The sequence below is a fragment of the Ursus americanus genome, chromosome 20, assembly GCF_024610735.1.
Source record: "Ursus americanus isolate L20-20 chromosome 20, mUrsAme1.1.p, whole genome shotgun sequence".
NCBI lineage: Eukaryota > Metazoa > Chordata > Mammalia > Carnivora > Ursidae > Ursus > Ursus americanus.
Genome location: NC_142146.1, coordinates 37,631,613 through 37,649,148, shown reverse-complemented (window position 1 = coordinate 37,649,148; position 17,536 = coordinate 37,631,613). Strand labels below are relative to the sequence as shown.

Here is a 17,536-nt window from a genome sequence, read left to right as displayed (position 1 = left end):
TGAGCTGAAGGCAGATGCTTAACCGACTGAGCCACCCTGCATGCTGTATAAATTTTAGAATTTACACTTTTGGCTTTAAAATATTTTAAAATAATACTGGCAAAAAAGAAATCTATAGGAATAAACTTAATTTCTGTTTGTTAGTGTTCTTACATCCTGCAAAGGTGGACAAAGTTTTGCCAGATTTGGAGAGCCTGTCTGGAAACAGTCTTACTTAAAATACAAGCCAGGTGGTGCATTTCAGGTTCACTTTGAAGGGTCATGGGAGCCATAACAACTCACTTTTTATTTTGTACCTGTGGCGTGCCATACAATTTTAAAGACTTAACAAACTGAGTGCAGAGATTTTCTTTTTCTTTTCTTTTTTTAATATTTTATTTCTTTGAGAGAGAGAGAGAGAACACGAGCAGCGGGGAGAGGTTGAGAGAGGGGGAGAAGCAGACTCCCCACTGAGCAGGGAGCTCGATGCGGGGCTTGATCCCAGGACCCTGGGATCATGACCTGAGCCAAAGGCAGACATTTAACCAACTGAGTCACCCTGGCACCCCAGGAGATTTTCATTTTAAAATATATGCTACTTTACAGAAAGTGGAAGAAGACATGAAGCGGGGGTGTGACGCCTCAAATGTTTGCCATTTTTCAAAGTAAGTTTAATCTCCCCCCAAAGGTGGGTACATTATTGAAATTATACAAAATGCCACCAGAAAAACCAATAAATCTTAGATCTGTATTAGTAAGAGGTAAAAATATAATAAAAATTTTGAGAGTCTAAGAATCCATCTACAACAGAGTTCAAAATGAAGAATGGCTGACGGTCCACTGGAGAGGCAGGCTCTTTTAAAGACAAATGAGGTTGATGCCCACAGTAAGAAACATCTAAACACCCAGTTCCAATTGCTCCTCCAGGCACTGAAACTGAGTTCTAAATAGTGGCCCTTAGAGGCAAATGACAAAGGCCTGTTTTTTTATGCTCAGCAGAAACCCAAGTCTAGCATGAGGGCTGCTGGGCAACCTACTGGAAGGGGAAGGATAAGCATGCTTGTAAGTGATCGAGACAGAAAAAAATGATAGTTTCACATCAATTCTGCTAAGGAAAATAACATCAGTTTAATGTATGAACATTACATTTTATCTACCATCAGTTTAATGTCACTGTTAAAGACATGAAAAGGTAAGATGATACTGTAATCATGACTGAGCCACCAGAGCACCTCAAGAAAGTCATTTACTGAAACAGCTCAACATCCGGACCCTAGACACACACACATTCACTCATTCACTCATTCATTCATTCATTCATTCATGAGTGGGGGTGGGAGGAGAATCTCAAGCAGACTCCTAGTTGAGCACAGATCTCAATGTGGGGCTTGATGTCACAACCGTGCAATCATGACCAGACTGAAATCATGAGCCGGACACTCAACCAACTGAGCCACCCAGGCATCCTGACCCCAGACATTTAGAAAATAACATCAGGGCCATTCATAGTGCAATTCAGTGGGGTGTGATAAAGGAAAATCACTGGTTAGATCCCATGAACAGTTGATTCCTTCCCATAAACCCTCTGTTTTCAAACATCCACAGTTCCCATCACCATTAATAAGGCTTCTGTACTGCAGATGCTGATCTGTGACCAAGCATCTTCTCACTCGGGCAACTCTTATGTAATGTTTTAAATGATTTTCATTTTCTCCTTAGAGTTAAGATTTCGTTTTTGAACTGAACAATATTCCTAGATGATTCAGTTCTTCTATCTTAGTATTAGAGGTTAAGTCACAAAACCATCAATGTATTTCTATTTCTGCAAAAATAAATTAATAACCAAATCGATTATAATGACTTCTGGCTTATTCCACCTCAAATTTACAAGACCAGTGCTCTAACCCCTGAGCTATGGAGCCTTCTCCTCCACCTCAAATTTAAAAATACGCTTATAGTAAGCATTTATTTGCATGTACAGTATATTAAAGGGGATGACCTACTGTAGAGTTCACTAAAATGGTTTTTCTTACCAGGCTTGATGAGAGGAATCGTTCCTTAACACATTCACAGGAACCTTTATCTCGCCCAGGAAAATATCTTGGACCAGGTTTCCATTGTTCCACAAGTCGATCCTGAAAATTTAAAACTGGCTTTATATTTTGCAAACAATGTTTAAGAGAATGCACGCCACCAGGTAGCTTCAAATCACTTTGATTGTATTATATCATTAATTTTACATGCTTAAAAGTAAGAGATGTTAGCATTGTCATATACCTCACTAACTAAACTAAGAAAACAAAATATTGCAGTAGCTTTTATTTATAAGCACAGAATGTAACTACTTTAAATAGTCTAAAAAAAAGCACTTAAGTTTCTTAATTTCAAAGTCTAGGCTTTATATTAACCCGAAGCAGTAAGAACTAGAGTTACTTTGTTGAATTTGAGAAAAGAAACCAACACAAGTCTATACAGTTTCTTTCTCAATTAGAGCCAGTTAATATGTAAAGATAGGTGATTTAGAAAAATACATTACCTGATCATTCCAAACATGTGACTAATACACCCTTTAGATGAACACACTGTTAACACCACACCTGTACATGCACTTACAGAACCTTCCCCTCCCAAACAGCATAGAGATATAAGACCTAAATAGAACAAACTTCAAACACATGCACCTGTTGAATTATCTTACAAGACTTCTTACCTCACTGAAATTTCTGTTAGACAGCAGATATGTTAAGAAGAATAAAAGAATTATTTCTAAATTGGCTAATATATAATTAATTTTCTATATATTCTTTGCATCCATTATGCTATGATTCAGAAATTTAAAGAGCAATTAAATTTGTGAAAATTAAAAATATAATAAAATAGGTGAAAATTAAATCATCTTTTGTTTTAAATAAATACACCTTGACTACTTCTGCAAAGAAAACAGATTTTGAAAAGGTAATATGAATTTAAATTAGATGCATATTCCTCTAAGTTTCATCAACCAACTTGCTAAAGAGAAGTCTATTAAGCTTGGTTCACCTATTTTTTTTTTTTTTTTAGGATTTTTTCTATTTTGGACTTAGGATTTTCTTTTGGCACCAAAAAAAGCAATTCTGTAAAACTCCAAGACAAATACCTAATTTCTAGCTTTTCAATGTCCTCCTCTTCTACCTGGAACTGGGACTTTCTTGTGTAACTACTGGATCTGGTTACCTGTGAACAAAATATTTTAGTTTACAAAAAATTTTTAAATATTTTTTTCCTACATGAACTTAAAAAACTATCATCCCTAAAATGTTCAGTTGTGTTTATTATAAACAGAGGAAAAAACCTAGGCAATAGTTTCCCCCAAAGCTAAAGATAAAAACGGCTATGGAAGTAGTAGGGAGGTAAGAATAAGGCAGTATAAAAATATCAAAAGCTATCTTGCCTCCATGCCCTCCCTTATCAGCTCCATCTACAGCAACATTAGGTTCACTGACTCACATGTAATCGGTTAGTGGCTCAGAGCAAAAGTGTTCTATTTTGGTGAAGACGCACATGCTAAGAACTGTTTGAAGACTTTCCCACATCTCTCAAGATTATCAATTCTAACCTTACACTTCTTTCTCATATTTTTACCAAAAATGTCAAGGCCACTGGCAGGAATTCCTCAGCTACTGTCCACCTGAACATGTCCATTCTCACACAGGTCTTTCTACTTCATGAGTTTTCTCATTTCTTGTGAACAAGAGATGAGATGATCCTCCTCTTTTCCAAGGCTAGTCCACCCATGCATGACATACAGTAAGCACGCAGTATGCATTCCATCTATTTTAATTACAGCTTTCTTTACCAGCTTTTTCACTTCACTCAAGTCTAAGAAAAATTCTACACTTAAATTATGGTCTTCCTATCTCCTTCCTTTCACAGACAAATATCTCAAAACTGTAATCCATCCTTACAGCCGCCACTTCCTCACACCCACTCACTACAGTAACTCCGTATAATCTGGTTTCCTCACAGATCACCCCTCCAAACGCCTCTCTTAGTCACCAAGTCTGATGGAGAGTCCTTAGTTCTCGTCTTCCTTGACCCCTCTATCAGAACAAGTGAGTACAACTATACCTCCTTTTCCAGAAACACTCTTTTGAGTTTACCCAGGCACTAACCAGGCAACCTCCAGCTCTCTGCTTCTTCCTGTGGGATCTCTTCTTCCTCAGAATCTATAAATATGGGTTTTCTCCATGGTTTTAACTTTTATTTTGCCCTAAGAGCTGTAAAGCGCTGTACCATTCACAAAGTGCTGTCACATCCATTATCTTCTTTGTTCATCAGAATGCTGCTCTGAAGCAGGCAGCGCTAGATTCATTATCCTCATCTTGAAAATGAGGACGTTAAAGGACAGAAATTAAGAAATGTGCTCAAAGCTGAATGCCTAGTAAGTGGCAGAACTGAGCTTCCTCACTTTTCTCCTATATTGTATACCTCTATTCCCTTGGCTTTTTTGACTCTCTGCGAGCAAATCTTGAGTCCTTATCTACAGCCATCACCCATCTTAAGTTTCAGTCATGAACTGCCTATTGGAGGCTTTTCATGTCAGACCTCAAGTTCATTATGTCCCAAACTGAACCACTTCTCTGCTTTCCTTAACTTTTCCCTTATTCCAGATTTGAAACCATGAGGACATCTGACTCCTCCCTTTGTCTTTTCTTCTATAATCAATTTGTTATCCTGCCCTTTACAGCTTCTTTCTCACCTGTCACTTCCTCTCTTTTTCCATGTCACTCTCTTGGATCAGAACCTGCCCCCCCTTCCTTTTTTTTTTTTACGCCTAAACTGTAAGAGTCTCGATCTCTGTTCTTTCTCAGCCACTGGCCCACAGATCATGGTTAATTCTTCCCAAAACACTGCATTACTCTTACCACTTCCAGGCTCAAAAATATTCAACAGCTATTCTGTAAGCACGTCAGCCAGGTATTCAAGGCCTTTCATAGTTGGTCGTAGTGTAGCTTTTAAGCTTTGTTCCAATTATTCTCTTATAGAACCCTTCCAGTTAAATCACTATTTGCTACTCTTTGGACATAACTTTCTGCTTTTCTGTCTCTTTGTCTCTGCTCAAAATGTTCTTTCTCTCTAGTACTCCTTTTCCCTAACTTAACTCAGCTGGAGAAGAACTCATCTGACCCCCCCCAGTATCTACTGCATTTTCCTGCTGTGTGTATGCATGCGTATGTGTGCTTTGTGTCTCTTGCTTTAGCTGGAGGACAGAGATTGAATCTTATCTTTATAATCGGCTCAACAAAGGGCTTTTTGAATGAATGTTTTAAGGTTTCATAGGTACACTTGGATATAGCAAGCGGGTCAGACCTTGCCTTTCAAAGGGCCATCTGCTTGCTGCAAGTTGCCCCATGTTTTCTGCAGGCTAGATGCAATAGCCATTGATAAACATATAATAGCCAAAGTCCTTAGACAGGAAATGGAAAAGTCTCACATTGGTACCTTTTCTTTCTCCCTTGCCTCCACCCCCACAAGCCTTCCTACGTCAACTTTGGCATTTTCTTCAACCTATGTTTCTTTATTGAAGTACAGTAATCATCTCTAGATGTGCTCTCGCTTGTCTCCACTTTGAATTATCAAGAAAAACACACACGAAAGAGGAAAAAGCACAGAATGTAACTTTTCCCCAAATTTTTCCTACATGTTAATCTCACTTGCAACATGTTCTGCGGTTAGAACACAATCTTTTAGAAATCAAAGATCAACTTTTTTCCTGTAGTTTTCAAATAATATGAAAAAGGATTTCTTTAACAAATGCTCCACAGTAAAGAACTCCAAAGCACTGTATTTTGGGGCAACTTCAAGGCAGCTGAAGATCTCTATGAAAATAAGCATGTGTTGGTAGAGGCAATTAGCTAAAAAGAACTTAATAATAAGGCCTTAATCATGTAGCACTTTATAGTCTCAAAGCATTCTCACATTTGGGCCTCCTAAAAACTCGGTCAGGTAGGGCAGCTAGTGTTTTCTCTTACAAAATTATCCTTTCACAAGATAAACTTAAACATAGTGATTTATACCACATCAACTGGGACAAGAACTCCAACCAAGTGATGTCATACTTACTTTACCAGTTATTTTCAAACAAGAGTTTGGTGGCCACTGTGTGTCAGGTGACAGGCTGGATAAGGTGGGAGGGTGTGTAGAGGAGGGTGTGATGTTAGGGATGACTAGCAAGTAGGTATGGCCCTAGTCCTCCCTACCCCCAAATCAGTTATAGCTCTGCCTTTATTTGTTTTATATACTGGGCCTCTACCACATTACATCATGGTTCTACTGCTCTTGGAGTAGAAATGCTTAGTTGCATTAGTTGATTAAATGATTACTACGGCTATAGTTCAAAAAAAGAAGTAAACCAGCATTCAATATTAAATATTCAATGTCAACATTTATATAAAATAAAAAGTTACCTCAAAATAAAAGATTTCATTAAACTGCGGATTGCTTGTTTTCTTCTTTACTTTTGTCTTCTTTTGGTCATTCCTGTTCCAATGTGGTAGAGTTTTACCTTGTAGAACTTAACAGTACACAATTATAAAACATGCTATTTCCAACCAGGGAGCCTGACCTCCCTTTAGCTGTTACGATGACTCAGGGAAAACTATAGTTTTAAATATTACCTGGGAAAAAATTTGAGGTGTCTCTAAAAAGACTCAAATCAAAGAAAATACAAGTTTGCATATGCGATATATGACAAGATTGTATTTTCTCTCTATGGCTACACTAGATTGACTATCAAGCTTATTTTATATATACAAGCTTATTTTATATCAGAATGGTAAAAGGAAAACAGTGAGATTCAGGGTACCTTTATCTATGCTGAAAAATACATGAGGAACATGAAAAGCATTCTTAACTAAATTTACTTCTTGGGCTTCAGCTATAATATGGCTTTTTAAAAAACTTTTTATTTTGAAATAATTAGAGAAGGTTGCAAAGAAATGTACAGGGAAGGCCCATGCCGTCTTTCCCTAGCCTCTCCCAATTTTAACATCTTATGTGATGATAGTACACTATCAATATTAATAATGACTCTTAAAAACAAATTCATGTGCCAGTTTCCATTTGTATGTTACTAAATGATTACAGTAAAGAATTTGTCTTCAGCTACAGATCATAAACAAAAACAAAAAATAGCTCCACTAGGTTAAACATTTTTATCATACAGAACTAATCCCTCTGACAGCATGAATGTTAAAGGACTAAGTATCTGCTTTCAAATTTAAAACCATCTATAGTAATAACAGTGTAATGTTGTTTAAACACACAGTAAGTACTAGGCATGGTGTTAGACACTATATATACCATATATATAGATAGATAATTTATATACGTATATAAATACATTTTTTAAAGTTATTGATGATTTTCTAAAAAATAAAAATACCTATATTGTATACCTGAAACTAATAAAACACTGTATGCTGACTATCCTGGATTTAAGAAAAAAATAATATAAATAAATAAATAAATAAATAAATAAATAAATAAATAAATGGAATACCTAGACAGCCTGAAGTTGGGGAGAAGGGGTGTGTGTCTGTGTGTGTATGTATGTGTTTGGTATGGAGGGAATAGTTTGCTCTTTGTTTCCTGATTTTAAACCTTCAAGCTGTAGGCAAATTTCAGACTAGTCAGGCTCTGAAAGAAATCATAATGAAGTTATAAAATACAAAATATACAAATTGCTGTAGGTTTTTCCATAAATCATCATAAATAATTTAAATCAATGATATGGTGCACTTTACCATGTTCTGGTACTTCAGCAGTCTGTCTACAGCTTGGAATTCTCTCTGTAGAGCACAGATGCCATGAGTAGAAAGGCATTTTTAGTTCTGAGCTGCTTTCCAGATAAAAATATGGAAACTGCCTTGTGATTCTGGACTAGCATTTCTTAAAACAGGATTTTACCTACATAAAATCTAAGACATTTGAAGGCAGGAAGGCCAATGATGAATGAAGAAGGTCAAGTTTATGTTTTAAAGTACATTTTAACTACTATAAAACTAATGCTGCTCCCCACAGTCTAAGAGTCCAGCAGATCTGAAATGGCAACCACCTTCTTTCTATAAAAACAGGACTTAGTTGTTTGCAGTGTATAACAGAACTCACTAAAGATCTTTCTTTCAAAGCATTCATTACTTTGTGTCATAAATAGCTATTTAGCATTTATTTAAGGATAATTTACGAATCTTAATTTTGTAATTCTTAAGTCACACTTTAAAACTGGAAAATCTAATAATAATTTGCTCTCCTACTCTGAATTCTGAACTCCAGGTTACAAATAGAAGCCAACCACTGATCATTTCAATGTAATGAAGCATCTACTGTCAAAGAAGGAAATTATTTGTTAAGCCCATATACATATTTCGTCTTTAGATCCAGAGATGTTTACATTTCTGGATTAAAATCAGTGTACTTATGGAAAATAAAGGCATGTTTCAAATTGTTTAGAGGTAAAAAAAATTTTTTTTATAATAATTCAATAAACATTACCTACCAATGACATGGATGGAGCTAAAAAGTATTATGCTAAGTGAAATAAGTCAGTCAGAGAAAGACAAATACCACATGATTTCAAACAAACAAATGAGCATAGGGGAAAAAAAAGAGACAAATCAAGAAACACTGACTCTCAACTACAGAGAACAAACTGATGGTTACCAGCAGGGAGCTGGGTGGAGGGATGGGGGAAATAGGTGATGGGGATTAAGGAGGGCACTTGTGATGAGCACTGGGTGTTGCATGGAAGGGCTGAATCACTGTATTGTACACCTGAAACTAATATTACAGTGTATGTTAACTAACTGGAATTTAAATAAAAACTTAAAAAAAATAAACATTACCTAGAAGGGCCCACTAGAGAAACTGTTGCATAAGGATCACAGCTTTGTCCATTTATGAGAGGCAACCCATGGCATGCCATGATGCTAAGGAAGAATAAAAGAAAATCAACATATATTCAAGTTAAACAACATAAAGCATTGTTTTTAAATACAAATTAATATATTCAAGAGTTAAAACTGTTTTCCACAAGTCTGCAGATGTATGCCTATATATCACCTGCCCCAAATACATCTATTTATACTGTGCATTTATTTACTTACGCTGTACCTCTGAAATAGGACTTAAACTACGCCGCCACAATCAGTGCTGGGACTACCAAATAATACGTAACACACATCCCCTCACTAAATATCCAGCAAGGTACATTCTGTGGTTTGATAATATATTAAAACTGCTGTGGCTTCTAAAGAGGAAAAGAATGTGGTGTGAACCTTACAGGAGAAACTACAAACCAAGCTAGATCTATGGCATCACATCCTCTGCTAAAGCATGAATGAGAAACAAGGAAACGACTGTGGTTTCCACTTAAAATCTGATTCATAAATAGAGGGCAAGCCTCCCACAATTCTGTAGCCTTTTATTCTGATTCTCAGTAACAGCTCCTGTATTATTCTGTAGAAAATGTTTCAGAACTTAAAAACCAGCGTCTTCTAATCCACTCTACTGGTATTTAGAGAGGACAAAGAATCTAACTTAAGGGTCTGCTCCTCACATTTTCTCACTAAACACTGACTTCATGAATTTAGCTTAATGTCTAAGGGTCTGCATTTCCTAATGTCTAAGAGAAACTCATGAGAGTTGCTGAAAAGTATTCTTTGTTGAAAGATGTGGGCTATTGAGCAACATCCTTATTTCTCTCTACAACCCACAGACCGTATATGTGGGTGAAGCGCATATGCTGCGCTGCCGAGTAGAGAAAGAAATGATATGACTCATTTCTATTAAATTGGGTATCAAAAATCAAATTTTAAAAATTTCTGAAACTAACCAAAGAAAGCACAGGCCAAGATAATAATTCTGGTTATTAATGTTAGGCTTAGGTACAGTCAAATTTTCCAACTATATACTGTTTGAAACTTAAAATCCTCAGGCTAAATCTCAAAATGATACCTGGTTTTTATATAGCATTTGTAGTTTACCATGTATTTTCACAAAATGTTTCTAATTCCCACAACTGCCTGTGAGAAAAAACACCTTAAAGAAGAAAATAAGGCCCAAAAAGATTATGTGAGACAGTAACAAAATAAGGCTAACATGGTAATACAACTTGTACAAAGTGGGCCAAGACCCAACTTCTACTTTCTTAGTTTCTAAAGTCCAGTGTCTTTCTACATTCCCTATTACACCTGAATTTATTGTATTACTCTCCTTGTAATACCAAATTTATCTCAGGTAAACACTAATTATGAGAAATCTTAATTATAGAAAGTCACTATAATTTTATGAGGTATTAAAAAAAAAAACTGAGAAAAATGCAGTTCATTATACAAAGACTTCTCTAAGAATACTCCACAAAGCAAAAACAATGATGCCCATAAGCCAGAAGAATCTATCAAAATCATCCCAAGTGTTAATTTTTAAATTAAGATAGTTTTAAAATTGTTTTCTGACGAGCTTAATACTACTACACACAAATTATTTTATTTACTGCATGTCATGAAATATTTTTCTAATTACCTAGAATACAACTATTCTTCTAATCAGCAAGTTAAGCAAATTCATATCATAAACCAAGGATGAGCAGAAAACTTATGCTGAAAATGAGCTTACTATACTAAATCATCTTACATTGTTTAAATATGACATTTGATATTAATACATTTTCTAGAAACTGCAAAGAAAATAAATTTAGTCCAAACATGTTTAAAATACAGAATGACCTGAATTTCTTCCTTGAGGTTTGGTTTTGTTTTTAACCAGAAGACAGTGTTAATGTCTATGTACAGCCAAGATGGAGTAACAGGGAACAGAATTACTGCCCTGCCTGAAATAACTGAAAAAAAAAAAAAAATTGGCAGTGCAGGATAGTGATTTCTGAGGGGAGAAGAAATGAAGTGAGCCCCCAGTTGTCCCAGCTTACTGCTAGAGGTGTCTCTGAGAAGAAGAGGGAGAGTTGTCAGTTGGGAGCTAGAGTTCCCAAGGCAGAATACCAGACAAAAGAAAAGCTACACAGACAGAAACTTCCAAGAGCTACAAGAATCCCCCGAGTCATTAGCTCAGTGTTGATAAACATACACAGGTGAGGAAACTGAGGCTAGGGAAAGAATCATTTGAAAAGAGCAGAGGGCCTGGGGGCTCCTGGGGTCCTGGGATCAAGCCCTGCATTGGGCTCCCTGCTTAGCGGGGAGTCTGCTTCTCTTCCCCCTCTGCCCCTCTCCCCACACTCATGCTCTCTTTCGCTTGTTCTCTCTCTCAAATAAATAAATAAATAAATAACATCTTAAAAAAAAAAAAAAGAGCAGAGGGAACAATTCCTGAAGCCCACAAATGGCTACCATAAAGTCCTACCAGCCATATTATGAAACCTGGTAATTCACAGATGCCGCCTCATGATTGAAAAAATGTAAGTCCCTAGACCAAAGGCTGCTCTTATTCTATCCATCAAAGTTTAAAAGCAAACTACAAAAGAATGAAACTGTTTCCAAGTTACTTAACTGGGTCCTCAAGTATACTGATAAAAATATAAAAATATCCAGAAACTTCATAATGTCTAGAATCAAAAAGAAAATAACCAGGAACACAAAGAATCAAAAAAATATGAGCTATAATGGTATCTCAAGAAACAATAAAAATCTCAAATAAACAACCTAGTCTTACACATAAAGGAGCTAGAAAAAGAAGCACAGCAAAACTCAAAACCAGTAGGAGGAAGGAAATAATAAAGATCAGAGGAGAAATAAATGAAATAGAAACTTAAAAAACAATAAAATGTATCCATGAAACCAGGAACTGGTTCTTTGAAAAGATCAACAAAATTGATAAACCTTTAGCCAGAATCCCCAGACAAAGAGAGAGGGAGACAGAGACAGGACTAAAAAACAAAATCAGAAATGAAAAAGGAGAAATAACAACTGACATCACAGAAATACAAAAGATTATACGAGAATGTCATGAGAAATTATATGCTAACAAACTGGACAACCTAGAAGAGATAGATAAATTCCTAGAAACACATAACATTCCAAAACTGAATCAGGAAGAAATGGAAAATTTGAACAGACCAATTACCAGCAATGAAATTGAAGCAGTAATCAAAAAATTCCCAACAAACAAAGTCCAGGACCAGAGGGTGTCACGGGTGAATTCTATCAAACATTTAAAGAAGAGTTAATACCTATTCTTCTCAAACTATTTCAAAAAATAGAAGAGACAGGAAAGCTTCCAAATTCCTATGAGGCCAGCATTTGCCTGATACCCAAACCAGATAAAGACACTACAAAAAAAAGGGAACTACAAGTCAAAATCTGATGAAAGTGGATGCAAAAATCCTCAACAAAATATTAGCAAACCAAATCCAACAATACATTAAAAAAATCACTCATCATTATCAAGTGGGATTTATTCCTGGAATGCAAAGGAGGTTTAATATTCATAAATCTACACTAGCATATCAAGAAGAGAAAGGATGAAAACCACATGGTCATTTCAACAGATGCAGAAAAAGCATTTGACAAAGTACAACATACGTGCATGATAAAAAGTAAGTTTAGAGGGAACATACCTCAACATAATAAAGGCCTTATATGAAAAACCCACAGCTAACATCATCCTTAACATGGGAAAAACTGAGAGGTTTCCCTCTAAGATCAGAGACAAGACAAGAATATCCACTCTCATCACTTTTATTCAACATAGTACTGGAAGTCCTAGCCACAGCAATCAGAAAACAAAAAGAAATCAAAGGCATCCAAATTTGGTAAGGAAGAAGTAAAACTTTCGTTATTTGCAGATGACATGATACTGTATATAGAAAACCCTAAAAACTCCACCAAAAAACTAGAACTTCTAAATGAATTCAGTAAGGTTGCAGGATACAAAATCAATATAGAGAAATTCATTGCGTTTCTATACACTAACAATGAAACAGCAGAAAGAGAAATTAAGAAAAAAATCCCATTTACAACGTGCCAAAAATAATAGAATACCTAGGAATAAACATAGTCAAAGAGGTAGAAGATCTGTACTCTGAAAATTATAATACACTGATAAAAGAATTTGAAGATGACAGAAACAAATGGAAAGATAATCCATGCTTATGGATTGGGAGAATATTGCTAAAATGTCCGTACTACCCAAAGCAATCTACACGCTTAATGCAATCCCTTTCAAAACAACAATAGCTTTGTTCACAGAACTAGAATAAATAATCCTAAAATTTGTACGGAACCACAAAAGACCCCAAATAGCCAAATCGATTTTGAAAACAAAGAACAAAACTGAAGGTAGCGCAATCCCAGGTTTCAAGATATATTACGTATCTGTAGTAATCAAAACAGGAGAGTACTGGCACAAAAAAAAGACATATAGATCAATGGAACAGAATAGAGAGCCCAGAAATAAACCCATGATTATATGATCAATTAATCTCTGACAAAGGAAGCAAGGATATGAAATGGGAAAAAGACAGTCTCTTCAACAAATGGTGTTGGGAAAACTGGACAGCTACATGCAAAAGAATGAAACTGGACCACTTTCTCTTACACCATATACAAAAAAACCTCAAAATGGATTAAGGACATAAATGTGACATCTGAAGTCATAAAAATTCTAGAGAAGAGCACAGGCAGTAATTTCTCTGCACTGGCTACAGCAACATTTTTCTATATAAGTCTCCTCAGGTAAAGGAAACAAAAGCAAAAATAAAATATTAGGACTATATCAAAATAAAAAGCACAACAAAGGAAGCAACCAACAAAACTAAAAGACAAGCTACTGAATAGGAGAATATATTTGCAAATGATATATCCAATAAAGGGTTCGTATCCAAAATACAAAAAGAATTTATATAACTCAACACCCAAAACACAAGTAATCCAATTTAAAAATGGGCAGAAGACGTGCACAGACATTTCTCCAAATAAAACATGCAGATGGCCAACAGACTCATGAAAAGATGCTCAATATTACTCATCATCAGGGAAATACAAATCAAAACCACACTGAGGTATCACCTCACATTAGTCAGAATGGCTAGTATAAAAAACACAAGAAACAAGAAGCACTGGCAAGGATGTGGAGAAAAAGGAACCCTCCCGTGCTGCTGGTGAGAATGCAAACTGTTGCAGCCACTATGAAAAACAGGATGGAGCTTCCTCAAAAATATAAAAATAGAATTAACATGTGATCCAGTAATTCTTCTACTGGGTATTTACCCAAAGAATACGAAAACACTAATTTGAAAAGATATATGCACATTCCTTATGTTTACTGCAGCATTATTTACAATAGCCAAATTATGGAAGCAACCCAGGTGTCTATCAATAGATGAATGGATAAAAAGGAAGTGTGTATACACACACACACACACACACACACACACACACAGAGTAGAATATTACTAAGCCATAAAAAAAGTATGAAATCTTGCCATTTGCAACAACATGGATGGATCAATCTAGAGGATATTATGCTAAGTGAAACAAATCAGTCAGAGAAAGGCAAATACCATATGATTTCACTCATAAGAGTTAAAAAACAAAACAAAGAATCAAAAAAACAGACTCTTAACTATAGAGAACAAACTGATGGTTACCAGAGGGGAGGCGGGTGGGGGGATGTGTGAAATAGGTAAAGGGGATTAAGAGTACACTTATCATAATGAGCAATGAAAAATGTACAGAATTGATGAATCACTATATTGTACACCCAAAACCAATATTAACACTGTGTTAATTATACTAGAATTTAAAAATAATAAATTTTAAAAACTATATTCATATGTTCATGTATTCATATGTTCATATATTGTATATCCCTATAGAGATACAAGAAACATTAAAAGTTGGAACTCTATAGAGATGAAAAACACAACGTCTGACATGAAAAAACACAGAGTGGATTAACGAAAGATTGGATATGGCAGAAGAAAAGATAAACAAACAGGAAGACAGAGCAATAAACACATTAATTGATATGTAAATGGTCTAAACACAATTAAAAAGCAGAGGTTCTGGTTAAAAGAATGGGAAAATACATACTAACACTAATCAAAAGGAAGCTGATTCTATGGATAACAACCCAAATTCTCATCAGTAAGGGTCTGGCTGAATAACTGATAGTAAATCTATATGGTGGAATTACATGTAGTTGTGAAAAAGAGTAAGGTAAATTTCTATTCTCTAATTAACTGTGATATGGAGGATAGAGGGTTGGGAATGAGTGTGACACTTCTCCAAACATACCTCATGTAAGTTCTAACTTTGGAAACATAAGAAACTTGTATATTTCAAAAGTAAAATTAAACTTAATCCTAAAAATAAAAAACAACTCTGATTATGTTAATATTGTCAGGGATTAAGATTTCCAATATAAGAGGAAAGAGATACAGTGTAAAATCAAAGTTAGGTTAAAAATTTTATAATACTAAATTTAAATTAGAAAAGAAGGAAGGAAGGAAAGAAACAGAGAGAAAGAAAGAAAAACAGCCAAAAGAAAGAAAGAAAGAAAGAAAGAAAGAAAGAAAGAGAAAGAAAGAAAGAAAGAAAGAAAGAAAGAAAGAAAGAAAGAAAGAAAGAAAAAGCAAGTGAGCCCGCCTGTCAGCCAGAGAGGCTATATTAATATCAAGCAAAGTAGATTTCACAACAAAGAATACTCCCAGGGATAAAGAGGGTCATTTTATAATAGTGAAGAATTCAATTTATTAAGAAGTTATAACAATCCTAAATGTTAAACTCTTAACATTAGAGCTACAAAATAAATGAAGCAAAAACTGATAGAACTACAAAGAGAAATAGACAAATTCACAAATAGAGATAGCAACACCCCCTCTCAAAAACTGATAAAGCAATTAAGAATGAAAGTTAAATAAGACTGTCAACCAACCTGACACAATTAACATTTACTAAAAATACTCTATCTAGGGGCGCCTGGGTGGCTCTGTCGGTTAAGTGTCTGCCTTTGGCTCCGGTCATCATCCCAGGGTCCTGGGATTGAGCCTAATATCAGGCTCCCTACTTAGTGGGGAGTCTGCTTCTCCCTCTCCCTCTCCTTCTGCCCCTGCTCATGTGTTCTCTCTCCCGCTCACTCTCTCTCAAATAAATAAATAAAATCTTAAAAAAAACAAAACAAAAACCTCTTTCCACCCAAAGCAGAAAACACATACTTTCCAAATGCACTTGGAACATGTACCAAGATTATGTGACACTTTGTGGCCAAAAAAGCAAGTCTTGGCAAATTGAGAAGTATTCAGACCATACAAAATATGTTGACAACAGAATTAAATTAGAAATCAACAGGAAGAAGATATCAGGAAAATCCTCAAATACTTGGAAACAAAGTAACTCATGGATATATATCCATATATATATAAATAATCCATGGGTTGAAGAATAATACAAAACTATAAAATATTTTGAATTGCATTAAAATGAAAACCCAGCATATCAAAATTTGAAGGATACAGTTAAAGCAGTACTCAGAAGAAGAAAATGGATAGCACTAAAAACCTCCATTAGGAAAGAAGAAAGGTTTTCAGTCACTGTCTTCAGCCTCCATCACAAGAAACTTAAAAGGAAAACAAATTAAACCTAAAGTAAACAAAAACAGAATGGGAATCAAAATAAAAAACAAAACATACAAAAATCAATGAAATCAAAAGCCACTCTTTAAGGTCATCAAAATTGATAAACTCTAGATAGACTGATTAGGAAAAACAGAGTACAGACGCATATTACCAACATTAGGAATGAGTGACATGACATCACTACAAAGTCCACAGACATTAAAAGAATAAAAAGGAGTAACTTGAACAACTTTACACCAAACAACTGGACAAATCAGAATAGATGGTCAAATTTCTTAAAAGATACAAATTACCAAAGATTACTTTTAAAAAATCTAAATAGCTATGTATCTCTTTAAAAAACCCTAAATTTCTGGTTATAAAACTTTCCCACCAAAAAAAACAAAACAAAAACACTTTAGGCCCAGAAGGCTTTGCTGGTGAATTCTTTTTTTTTTTTTTTTTTTTTTAAAGATTTTATTTATTTATTCGACAGAGATAGAGACAGCCAGCGAGAGAGGGAACACAAGCAGGGGGAGTGGGAGAGAAAGAAGCAGGCTCATAGCAGAAGAGCCTGATGTGGGGCTCGATCCCACAACACCGGGATCACGCCCTGAGCCGAAGGCAGACGCTTTAACCGCTGTGCCACCCAGGCGCCCCTGCCGGTGAATTCTTAAACTATTCATGTAAAAAATAAATTATATTAATTATGTACAAAAAAACCCCAGAAAATTGGGGGAAAAAGAAAAAGTGAGAGAGAATACTTCCCAATTCACTCAATGAAGCCATTATTCCCAATTCCAAAACCAAAGACATTATAAGAAAACTACAGACCAACATCCTTCATAAACATAGATACAAAAAACCTTAACGAAATTTTAGCAAATCAAAGCCAACAACATACAACAATGACAATACAACATGACCAAGTGGAGGTTGGTTTAACTTTAAAAA

At 35.3% G+C, this 17,536-nt stretch overlaps 1 protein-coding gene across 2 annotated transcripts in view; it reads right to left on the bottom strand.

Annotated features, from left to right (window-relative positions):
- RASA2 (RAS p21 protein activator 2) overlaps nt 1–17,536 on the bottom strand; it is a 117,845-nt gene that overhangs the window by 44,917 nt on the left and 55,392 nt on the right. For both annotated transcript variants that reach the window (XM_045791896.2, XM_045791897.2), the window contains exons 6-9: nt 8,862–8,945; nt 6,426–6,498; nt 3,116–3,192; nt 2,013–2,114 (exon numbers count right to left, since the gene is read on the bottom strand). In XM_045791896.2, coding sequence (XP_045647852.1) covers nt 2,013–2,114; nt 3,116–3,192; nt 6,426–6,498; nt 8,862–8,945 — 336 coding nt within the window. The remainder of the gene's footprint in view (nt 1–2,012; nt 2,115–3,115; nt 3,193–6,425; nt 6,499–8,861; nt 8,946–17,536) is intronic.